At 46.0% G+C, this 12594-nt stretch overlaps 1 protein-coding gene across 1 annotated transcript in view; it reads left to right on the top strand.

Annotated features, from left to right (window-relative positions):
- Window positions 1-12335, top strand: part of CDKN2B (cyclin dependent kinase inhibitor 2B) — a 300504-nt gene extending 288169 nt beyond the window's left edge. The window contains exon 2 of the mRNA XM_085640810.1: window positions 11857-12335. Coding sequence (XP_085496936.1) covers window positions 11857-12108 — 252 coding nt within the window. The 3' untranslated portion in view covers window positions 12109-12335. The remainder of the gene's footprint in view (window positions 1-11856) is intronic.
- The last annotated feature ends 259 nt before the right edge of the window (window positions 12336-12594 follow it).

The following is a 12594-nucleotide window of genomic DNA, read 5'->3' as shown; positions in this document are numbered from 1 at the left end:
AATTTCACTCTCACAGTGTTCTTATTGGGTAGCTCTGACGTTGCTTGCATTCAGGGAACTACTTTTTAAATTTTACTTTAAGCACTCCATGGAAGTGCATGTGCGTTCTTTCTCTTTCCTCTGTGTGCTTTTTTGCCTCAAACTTTCCTTCACACCCCCTCACTCCTGGTGTCTCATCCCCACCTTTCCCAGCTTGTCCATTGTTTCATCTGTCCCTCCCCATCCCGCTAGTTTTGTTGTTATTTCTTCTACCCTCACTCCTTTGTTGCGTCCTCACCACTCCCCACTTGGTGCCCTTTCCCTGCCCCCTGCCACTTAATTTTCTTTCTTTTTTTATTTTGGCTTCTGACACTCTATCAGCAGGTGTCCATCTGAAAAATAAATATTTGACAATTTCAAGATGGCCGCCTGTGAGTCTGCATGCATGCACAGTTGGCGCCTAAGAGTAGGATTGCATTATTTTAACAAACCCATTCAAAGATAGCTGCTGTGAATGTTCATGCATCCACGTGGCCATCTTTGAACTGGATATATTCACATATTACAAATGCATCCAAAGAAGTATGCCATGGATGCACACAATCCATGGTGGCCATTGTTGAACGATGTTTGTTAACGCATCACAAATGCATTCAAAGATGTAGCTAGTGAACCCTTGGTGACCATCTCTGAATATATTTGTAATATTTGAATAAATTCAATTTTTTCAAGATGACCACTGTGAATGCATGAGCACTTGTGATGTCTATCTAACCCAAGAAAGCATTGGGCAAGCCAATAGGTTTCACTGCAAAGAACTATTAGCGTTGTCAGTGCTTGTTACAATGATTTTAGTCTTGTTTGCAAGTTCCCTCCTTTTTGGTGAGTAGGTTAAAAAACTGCATTTTTTGTATCCTTCATGTTTGGTTAGTATTCCCGTGCTGGATACTTTTTCTGTGATCACTGTTAATAGTGAAACTGAAAACGACTTTGTTACATTATTATTTTTTCTGGTGTGCTGCCGGTTTCAGTTTTCACAGGTAGGTGGCTCTTGCTGCTGTCTTATCAGTGGACTCAGCTCTGCAGCACATGGAAGTGGGGGGGGTAGAATGGGTGGATCTGGGCCAGTGCTTCTAATTTGGACTGTTGCCCAGGATCATATCCAAAAGGATAAATAAGGGCAGTTTTGGGTACTTTACACATGTTTTTTAATGGAGATATTTTTTTTTCAGTGGACGATGTTTGTTCAGTACGCTTCAAATGTAATGGATTTTGATTGCAGCTGTCAGTATTGAAGCCAGAATATTTATTTTTTCAACTTACTGTTACATATTTATTACTTCTGTGATTAGAATGCAATCAAGAAATGTTCTAAAAGAAATACAATTGATTTTATTATTATTCTGGAGTACTGGCCCATTACGGGTATCCTTTCTCTGAAGGCTTTTTCTCTATGTGTTTGCACACTTTTTTTTATTTGCAGCCTACACGTTTTCTGCGATGTTTTGTATAACTTTATTTAGAATGTTCCGATCAGCCACTGCAAACAGTTGCCCAAAACTCAAACTGGTTGTACTCATGCTGAGGTTGCCTCCTCCTCCCTCTGCTTTTCCCCCCTGCAATCTGTGTGGCACTGAGGATCCCCTCACCCTGCTGCAGCAGGCGCTGCTGGTGCTCTTGCATGTTCCCAAATGTTGGCATTCTTGCGCTTGTTCTCCTTTGTTTTACATTAAGTTAATATCTTTAGGCTGTCAGTTCAAATAGAGGTCACGGCAGGATAAACAAACAGAGCAATTAAGCACTTTATAGAGACCTTTTCTAAGTGTCAGTGTACCCAGAGTGATGGGTGCATTCTTAGCAGTGGCTCGGTGTGAGTTTAAGCATGCCATTCAAGTGCTTGTGTTTTCACTCGCTTCCCTCCCAGTCGTTCCCCATTCGGGTTGCTTCTATACCCCTCCTACCTGACCCCATCCTTGTTGCTATGTCTCACAGGCCATGCCCCGTCTGTTTCTTCTCTATTTCCTCATCCCCCTCACCACTCCCCCGAGTGGTCAACTTATGGTGCTACTGAAATGCCGATAAGGCTGAGCCAGTTCCAGCTGAGCCTTCTTCAGTTCTGAATGGGTTGTGTAGACAAGAGCGTGATTCTCTGAAAGAATTCTTCCACATTTTTATGCATTACCTTGTTCCCTGCATTCAATCTTCCACTGGCGAAGCCTGGCTGCTGCAGCTGCAGATGGTGAGTGCGGCTGGGCATTTATTGCCAGAGAGATCTATAACTTGATCTATAGGAGCATGCATGTAATGTTTTGAAATAGCAGAGAGAGGTACTGACCACCACCTCACTGGAATGCGATCTGCAGCTCTAGCAAGAGCCGATGTGGTTCAGATTCAAAGCCCTGAATCCATCCACCTCAGCAGCATTACTGAGAGACAGTCGTTGCACACATAAGGCCTACTGGAGAAGAGGCATGGCAGCAGCACACAATAGGTGCCATGCAAAAATCAGCTCTTCATTTTTATTTATTCTTTAGTTATGCTAATGAGGCATTTCTCTGCTGTGAATCCTTTGTTCCAGAGGTGGGTGAAAGGAAGGCCACTGATCTCTTACAGTGATGCAATGTAGGATCAGCCTTGGTGGCTTGAAAACAGCTGGCAAAGACAGCATTACACTGTTATGGACAAACGCAGTCCGCCCCACACTGACCACATGCACTGATGGGGGATTTGCAGGATGTTGAGCCGATGATGAGACTCGCACCTGGTTCCCCAGTTCCAAAGTTGGTAACTCTATCCTTAGCGCATTCCAAGTCAACAGCAATCTTACCCACGCAGAGATCATTGCACCATATAGCCAGCTGATGCAGACTGCGGCCTGCACAAAGCTGGCTTATGAAGACAACCAGCTTTCAACTCTACATAATTCAACACAACACCACACAATTAAGTGCCAAGCAATCCCACAACACAGAAATGCACTCTGCATAATTCCAGTACACAACACATTTCAACATCTCATAATTCCACACCACACAATTCAACTCCACATCTTTCCACTCCATGCCACATAATGGCAATCCTTCAAATTAAACTCCACAAATTTCCACTCTGCTCCATGCCACATAATTTCACTTCACATGATACCACACCATGCAACATAATTCCATTAACCTCCACACAGCACAGTTCAACTCCAGATAATTCCATTACGCATAATTACAATTATACTTTATGTCACATAAACACTCCACACATATCTACTCAGCTCCAAAACACATTATTACACTCAACAAAATGCAACTCCACAACGTGCCCCATATTTACACTCCACATAATTCCACACCATGCCACACAATTCCACACAATGCCACACCACACAATTCAATGCCACACAATTCCATAGCAAACATCATTGCACTCCACTCCATACCACTTAATTACAACCCACATAAATCTACTCCATGCTACATAGCAATACTCCACATAAATACACTCCACACCATGCCACATAATTCCACTCAACATAATTTCACTCAATGCCACACAGTTCCACACAACACAATTCAATTCCACACAATTGCATTCCATGGCACAAAATTCCACTCCACAACACATAATTCCAATACACACCACATACCACATCACAGAATTCAACATCATGCCACATAATTCAACACCATGCCACATATTTCCACGCAAAATATGCCACTCCATAACACACAATAAAACTAGACATAAGTCCTCTACACTTAATACCACATAATTACTATCCACAGACGCTTTTCCTTGTGGGACCTGCCTGCTGCCATTGTTACTTACCTGCCGTGAGGGGAACGGCTGCTCCAGCGAGGTGTCTCCTTGCCTCTTTCCTCCGCTGTGCTGGCGGACGCCTTCAGAGACGCCGTGAGGGGAACGGCACTTCGGAATTAACCATCCCGGCATCCCTTGCGAGCGGCGCTTGCGGTGACGACACCTGGCAGCGCCGGATCACTACTTAGGCCGCCAGGTGTCACCGCAGCGCGGGACGCTTTTCCTTGTGGGACCTGCCTGCTGCCATTGTTACTTACCTGCCGTGAGGGGAACGGCTGCTCCAGCGAGGTGTCTCCTTGCCTCTTTCCTCCGCTGTGCTGGCGGACGCCTTCAGAGACGCCGTGAGGGGAACGGCACTTCGGAACTAACCATCCCGGCATCCCTTGCGAGCGGCGCTTGCGGTGACGACACCTGGCAGCGCCGGATCACTACTTAGGCCGCCAGGTGTCACCGCAGCGCGGGACGCTTTTCCTTGTGGGACCTGCCTGCTGCCATTGTTACTTACCTGCCGTGAGGGGAACGGCTGCTCCAGCGAGGTGTCTCCTTGCCTCTTTCTTCCGCTGTGCTGGCGGACGCCTTCAGAGACGCCGTGAGGGGAACGGCACTTCGGAACTAACCATCCCGGCATCCCTTGCGAGCGGCGCTTGCGGTGACGACACCTGGCAGCGCCGGATCACTACTTAGGCCGCCAGGTGTCACCGCAGCGCGGGACGCGCGCGGGCGGCGCCCGGGCGAAACCGGACCAGACTGGGCTGGGCCATCCCTCTAACGTTAGCTCAACGATTTTTGTGCACAAAAGGGGACTTGAGCGACGCCATCACTGTGGGCACAGAGGTTGAGTCAGCTTCCTTAAGGGAGCTTGTCTTACAAAAAGCGCCAACGACTCTCGACGCAAGAGAGCGCCCTGCAGACGTATCAACCATCAAGTATTGTCTTCTAGTGGACTTGCCTAAACCCGTCAGAAGTTCGGGTAAGACTGTTTTCGGACACTCCTTTTTGATAATCCTTTTTGAATCTTCTAACTTGGAAGTACTATTCCTCCAACTGTTGTTCTACTGATTGCCACTTCTTATTTGGTGTTTAGCTATCCCTTCTCTGAGTCAGATCTGTCTCAGCTTATCCAAGTAAAGCAGCACAATGATGACGAGGGGTAGCAAAAATGGTCTAACACACGTAACAGGTCCAATTGACCAATATATCACCAGAGCGAATGAGGCTATCAACCAAGGCATATCACTTCTAGAGCGTAGGGTGTCCCAAGATCTGGCCATGGCAAGACGCTCTTCTTTAGGTGCATTAGCTCTATCCAAGTCTCCTGTAAACCCTAGGGAGTCTAGGCCCTTAATGTTAGTACAGGCCGAGACACATGGAGTTCCTAATACCGTCGATCTCTCGGCATCTTTGATATCCTTAGACTCGCAATCTAGCATGACCCTCGCGAGGACGCCAGCCCTCCTTAGGAGCCCTGGCCAGGCGCCCCCGACTACCGATGTATCAAGGGGCAATGGGGAAGGTGCTATCCCTAAAACCAAGAAGGCTAGGGAGGCAAACAAGCGTAAACGCAAACTTGTCAAAAAAGCCCCTACTACTCGCCAACACAGAAATAGTATTCTCACACAGGGAGGACCGATGGATGCCCCAGTTTCCACCTTGAATTCAATCATACCTGGGGTATCTACAAGATTGGGAGAGGGGTGCAAGACTTGTGAGGCCAACAACTTTCTTTTGTCCAGAATAGATGAACTTATTAAATCTTATTTACGACCTGTAGAACTGTCACTTCTGAACATTGAAAAATTGTTGTCATCTAGGAACATATCTTCGTCGATTATCCCTCTTAATGCAGGGTCAGGAGGCGAGAGGACTGTATCTAGGGAACCCATCAATCCACCCACTGGGACGGGTTTACTACCACCTAACAATTCGAATAAAAGATCTGAGCCACTTGTGGGTGAACGTAAGAAGGCTGTCGAATCAGCCAAACCCCAACCCCCAATTGTACACTTGAATTCCTTACCATCTAAATCTCCTGGGGGAATGAATAATCCTGACAACGATAGGGATTTGAATGGTCAGCACTTAAACTTACCACCTGAAGCTGACCCCTACGTTGTCATAATGACAGGTGTCCCGGGCCTAAGGTCTAATACGGAGGAACCCCTGGGCTCCCTAAAAAATAAGGTCCAACACTGGCTTACCCATAACAGACCGCTCCCGCCTTCTTGCGCAAGTAAAATCTTAATGGTACGAAGGGTGTCCTGGGTAGGTAGTGGAAAAAAACGGACCTGTGGGGATTGTGTTGTTGTAAATTTTGACAACCCATACACGGCGGAATTTATCTGCCGCCGTGGCTTAAGTGCCAAGCAGGATGGAATTGAGACAAGAAGGCTTTCCTTCTTTTATCCCCCCTCTAATCGCTACCTTGACTCAGGAAGGGATGGCCCTGAGGACTCCAATAGGGTTGGCAGTAGGGCGTGGGATGGCTGGCAGGATCAAAGGGGTAGGATGGTACCCTCCAACTTAGGCTGGAGTGACTTGCCTTTGACCAATAGATATAGTTGCCTGGATTTGGTGGATTGACCATCACCATCTATAAGACAGGGCATGGTGGCTTCTGACCATATCCCCCACAGCCATTCGCTGTCTACTGATGGCCCTCAAAATACTTTTACAGATATTAATCTCATCCCCTCGATCCAGAACCCTGCCATTTATGATCTTCCGCAGGTTCCACACATAAGTCCATGTTCAACTTCAACAGCTGTTGTCCCTATACTTCCCAATGATTGTCCTAGCTTCCCTAAAATTTATTCTTATCCTTTGGATACGATAAAGATCCTAAGTTGGAACTTAGCGGGCATTCAAAGGAAATTGTGTTTACCCGACTGGAGTGCTTTTGTGGAGTCTCACATGATCTGCCTGTTCCAGGAGACATGGTCTCTCGAACCGACCTATCGGGTTGGTTACGTTACATACTTTGTCCCAGCCAATCTCCCCAGGAATGGCAAAGGCCGACCATCTGGTGGCTTGCTGATATGGGTAAACATCGCCCTGAATTGTCGAATAGACAGGAAAAAGATTAATTCATCAGACATCCTAGGCATTTCTCTAAGAGGCCCCCATCTGGGTCCCAGCCTTGATTTGTATAATGTCTATGCCAGAGGCACTAAATATGGAGCATTGTCCCCGACAGTGGCTTCCCTTGAAGGGGAACTCAGGAACAACATAGCTGCAACCCAAATCCTGGTCGCGGGAGACTTCAATTGTACTTATGAGCCTCTCACAACGGATGATTCTTCTGACCCCGGTGAAGACGATGCTAGATGGGGTATTCCAACCCTATCTATCCCCCCGATTAGAAAATGGACACAAGCAGCAATCCAGTTGAATGCTCTTACTTTGGAGTTCGGTTTAAGAGCTGCTAATGGCCGCACAAACTCCGATTCCATGGGAGCGGTCACATACAACAGAGACAAGCATACCTCAAGAATTGATTATATTATGCTTGATTTCTCCCTCTGGAGCTTTGTACGGGACATGATAGTTTTGCCCACAATTGAAAGCGACCATAATTCGCTTTCCCTTTCTCTTAAGAATCCCTGGCCTAATGAAGCGACTAAATTATCCTCCAGGTCGTCAGATACTATCTCTGTCGCGCCGTGCGGGAGGCGCTTAAAGTGGAAAATGGTCGCAGGGGATGAAGCCAAGCTTAATTCTATTAATGCAATGCTTATGGCTTCTCAAATTGAACTGGACATTATTGACCCAGCCCCTTCACATATAGAGAGGACAACATCTATCTTTGAGGGAACTCTGGAAACTATTGGAAACGTTTTTAAAAAAAACTGCGTGGGGAAGAAAACTGTAGTGCGAAATTCTAGGGGTAAGCAGGAATGGTTCACACCTGCCTGCAGAAAGGCCAAAACTATTCTAATCCAGGCTGTCAAAAGCAAAATTCAAGCAGAGGTTCAGGCAGCCAGGAAAAATTATAATGCATTCCTGGCACACGCTAAAAAAGAATGGGACTCAGAGTATTGGTCTACGTTAAAAGAGGCTAGTTCCGGGAAGGATTCTAGACGCTTTTGGGAAATAATTAGAACCAGAAACAGACCAGACAACGAGCTTATAATTTGCAATATCACTAGCCAGGCTTGGACTACTCATTTTGCCAAATTATATTCCAACCATGATGGTGATATTGCCTCAACTCCGTCTCATCGAGAACAAGTCCAGTTGTTGGAGTGTATCAACTCTGTTGCCCCTTCTAGGGGATTCGATCATCCCGCCGGCAATTTATCCCCGCCTACTCCTTGTATTGCCCGAGGGCCAGAGCTGGTGTTTCATGCTTTTTCCATTAAAGAAATTGAACATGCAATTAGCTCCATCAGGCCTCAAAAAGCCGCTGGCCCCGATGGCATTCCTGGGGACCTGCTGCGCTTTGACATCAAGAAATGGGGGAAATTGATCCACACTCTCCTTAATGCCATCAACAGAGGTGCACCCATTCCCGCCTCATGGAAAGGTGCAGAGGTCGTACCCATTTTCAAGAAAGGGGCTAGGGATGATCCATCTAATTACAGACCTATAAGCCTCCTCGATGTAACGCAAAAGGTCGTCGGTAAGGTGCTGTTGGTAAGATTACTCCACTGGATTGAGGAAAACAGCATCCTTTCCGACCTCCAGGCAGGCTTCAGATCAGGTACTGGCACAATCAACCAGGCCTTTAGATTGCTGCTAGTGTACTGGAAGGTCGTGGTCCTGGCCAAGGGCAGTCTTTATCTCGCATTTATCGACCTGAAGACTGCCTTTGACCTCGTACCGAGAGTGACCTTGTGGAGAGTACTCACTGATTTAGGGGTCCCGTATTACCTTTTATCCATTGTCATCAGGATGCATGAAAACACCTATGCACAGATCAGATGGGGCAGAGATGGAGAAAAAACTGATAGAATTCCGGTGGAGAGGGGGGTTCGCCAGGGTTGTGTGTTGGCTCCCACCCTGTTCTCTTTGTATGTGAATGGTGTGGTAGAGCATCTGCTGAAAGATCCTGCAGACGAACCCTCCCTGGCTGGGGATCGTATTCCGACCCTCCTCTTCGCGGATGACACACTCCTACTCTCTAAATCCCCTATGGGCCTCCAAAAGTTATTAAACAACTTCCAGTCCTTTTGTGGAGAAAGGGGTCTAGTAATTAATACGAACAAGACAAAATTCCTTGTGATGAATCCACCCAAGAAACCTGTACGTCCTCCAAGGCTGAATAATGTACCTTTAGAGAGGGTGGATGTGTTTGATTACTTAGGCATTCGCCTCTCACACAACATGCTTTGGGCCCCCCATTTATGTAAAATGCTGTTAGCACATAAGAGGGTGACAGGGGCACTCCTAAAGGAGCAGCGCTCTTGCGCAATTAGACCTATAGCCCCTCTTATGGAAATCTATGCAGCAAGGGGCGTCAGCTCCGCCCTTTATGGGTCTGAACTCTGGGGTTCATGTAACTCTAGTGAGTTGGCAAGATCGGAGAGAAAGTTCTGTAGGGCCATTATGTCTCTCCCCCAGGGTACTCCTACGACCCCACTGATGCTCGATCTGGGCTGCCGCCCAATTGATGAGCTGGCGAAATTTCGCCCCCTATTGCTATGGGCCCGACTATGGCGTGTCCCGGAATTAGCAAAATACGCTAATGGCCTCTCTGAAGTCTTGTCACTTCCCGGATGGTACAAGATCAAATGGTTAAAAGACATGAAAACCCTCCTTTGCAATCTTGGTCTAAGTACAGCATGGGAAAGCAGGTCTTCCCCTCCGAAAGCTACGCTAAAAACTCTGTACTGGAACTGGATTGGATCCCAGCAGAATTCTAATCATGCCTTGGGCAGACTTACGGAGGATTTTCTGAGCTTCAAAGACCTGCCGTTCCGGGAACCTTACCTAGATGTTATAGAGAGACCGTTTGATAGGACCCTTTACTTTAAATTTAGAACTGGGACCCTCCCACTCTATGCCTTTACATCTGGCTGGAATTTCCCTGCACAGACCACAGAATTTTGCCCTTTCTGTATCAATAGACCTGAAACCGTAGCACATTTTCTATTTGAATGTCAGGTTTATGTACTCCCTAGAAACAGATGGCTCAAACATTTGTGCCGCTTGTTAGGCACCCGGAAGCACACTGAGGCCCTACGTATTTTAAGGTCTGACTCTCGGCCACTCTACGCCTGTGTCCTTTCCAAATATTTATCTTGGGCATGGCGTATCAGAATTAATAGGCTTAAAATAACTGTTTAATACGTTTTTACCTATTTATGACATTTCTCACTTTTTAATGTAAATATAATGATGATTTTTAAAGCTGTGATGAACAATTTTCTTATTGTAATGCTTTTATGATATATTTTTTATCGAAATAAAGCCTTGACTGACTGACTACTATCCACATAATTCCATTGCACATAAACACACGGATCCAGCATTTCTCATATTGGTTAACTTCAGGTCTTTCAGTACAGTTTCTTTACCGTGACTATTCAAAAAATCCAAACCACAAGCACACACTCTTCTCTTCTTCTTTCAGTGTCTTCTATGTACACAAGTACACCCTCTTTGTGTGTCTATAACCTTCTCTCCCCTTCATTCTATCTTTGTCTCTATCTATCCAGAGTTCATTCACCCATTCATAGACGAACTACCTTTCACTGTCAATGTTGCTTTCTATCTATTTTATACAGCTCTCACCCCTATCTATTCACCATACCACGTATTTCCAATACACAAATATACTACACACCACACAACTCCACCCCACACAATTCCACAACTAAAAATTCAAATTCAAACCACATAATTTCACTACAAATAACATACATCTTCTTCACTACAAACAAAAAACATAAGTAGCAATTTACAACGCCAATAGCTTTAACTTTCACAAATGCAAGACCAATTGCATTGCAAAGGCTTGTTATTCCTAAGGCAGACCATGCCATTGAGGCATCAGCTGTTTTAGAGGGAAATGTCCATTGGCATGGCAATTTCCTCTTAATTCACGGGCGTAACACAGGCCGCCGCAGCCCCTGTGGTGCAGGGGGCCCCCAAGCTCCAGGGGGCCCCCTCAGCACAATACTCTGGCCGGAGCATTCCTCATTGAGTCTGTAGGGGTCCCTCCACCTGCCTTGCAGGGGCCCTCACTCAAGTTTTGTTACGCCAGTGTCTTAATTATGCAGGCAGGCCATGACTGGGTTAACATAGGTGCTTTCTTCTCCATACAAGCCGCACAGCGATAGGCTGCTGTGTATCACAGATGGTAGAAGCTTAGTAGATCAAGCCAGGCTCTCAGTCAACGGAAGTCAAATGTTAGGTATTTTTTGAGGAGCTCTCACACAACCTTCAAAAATTATGTGGCACTATAGAGAACCTGAGCATGCCACAAAAATGAACTGAGGCAGAAAAAGCAGCACAACATCTTTATGCTACCTTTCGAAGTGGGCTCATCTTCAATGTCTGAAATGAACAGTATAGAGTGAAAGGGGTCTTATCTTCAACTTCATTCTCTATCACTGCCTGGTCCTCCCTGCCCTCCCATCCTTCCCCACTCCCTTCCTGTGTGAAAACCAGATCCCACTGCCTGCTGGTCCTCTGAGCACCAGCTGCCGGAAGAACAGTTTTTTTAACCATTCCAAGATGCCTTCGTTCATGTGCATGCACACGTATGCACAGCTGGCATCAGTGAATGTATTGTGTGCTGCTTTACCAAAATGCGTTCATAGACTGCTCCACAGATGAGTTTGTATCTGCAATGTTCATCTTTTGAATGTATGCTCTTAAAGCACAGTAAAATGCTTGCTGCACATGTTATAGCCAATAACAATAGTTTGATCATAATGCCCACTGTAATTTTGGCCCAGCAAAGTAGATTGTATTCACTGATGGTTTGTATTGATAACTACAAATGAATCCCAACAATGCATCAAGGGCCTTTGACATACAGTTTCATGCAAAATCCAAGTAATATACATATAATTAGTTGATGTGACGAGTGCTTATAGTTGTATTTGTTTTTCCTTTTGGCAGGTCATGCAGCTGGGGAACCCAGCAATAGCCAAGCTGTTGCTAGAAAAAGGTGCCAACCCCAGTATGGCAGACCCCAGCACCGGATCGTGCCCTGCACATGACGCAGCCCGGGAGGGCTTTCTGGACACCCTTCTGGTACTCCTGGATGGAGGAGCCAGCCTCAATGGACCATTGGACAACTACGGGAAGCGCCCCATTGATGTAGCCTCAAACAATGTCCTCTCATGGCTGAAAACCAAGGGGCTGGTGTAAAACCAATTGGAAATTGAGTCCCTCAGTGTGATCGCACGTCATGCTTACCCGAATCTTTTAGGATGAATCATTAGATGGCGCTTTACAAAAGACAAATCAGTAAAGAAAACAAAAATAAAACTGCTGCTTTTTCAATACCAAATATTTACTCATTGACATGGCCAGGCTAGTCATCAGTTGCATGTGCATCCATTGCCTCCAATTAGAGGCACTCTGTTTTCTCCAAGTCCTTCTGGTCTATTAAAGGTTGTAAAGTGTTAAAATGTATGGGTCTCATTTATTGAAAGTGTTGCATCGCTGCGGTAAAACAGCTATGCAGAACTTTTCACTGTGCCCTACTTGAGACACCATGGCTGAACCGTATTTACTGTACGGGGATCTATGTCTCAAAGATTGACAGATGCGTCACGAATCCTGACATATCTGTCGGTGCAAAACTCATGCATTGCTGGAGTTGTGTCATAAGCATGATACAATTCCAGCAGT

This window comes from Triturus cristatus, chromosome 2_1 (genome assembly GCF_964204655.1).
Source record: "Triturus cristatus chromosome 2_1, aTriCri1.1, whole genome shotgun sequence".
NCBI lineage: Eukaryota > Metazoa > Chordata > Amphibia > Caudata > Salamandridae > Triturus > Triturus cristatus.
Note: the sequence above shows the minus strand (reverse complement) of the source record. Positions and strands in the feature narration are given on the sequence as shown.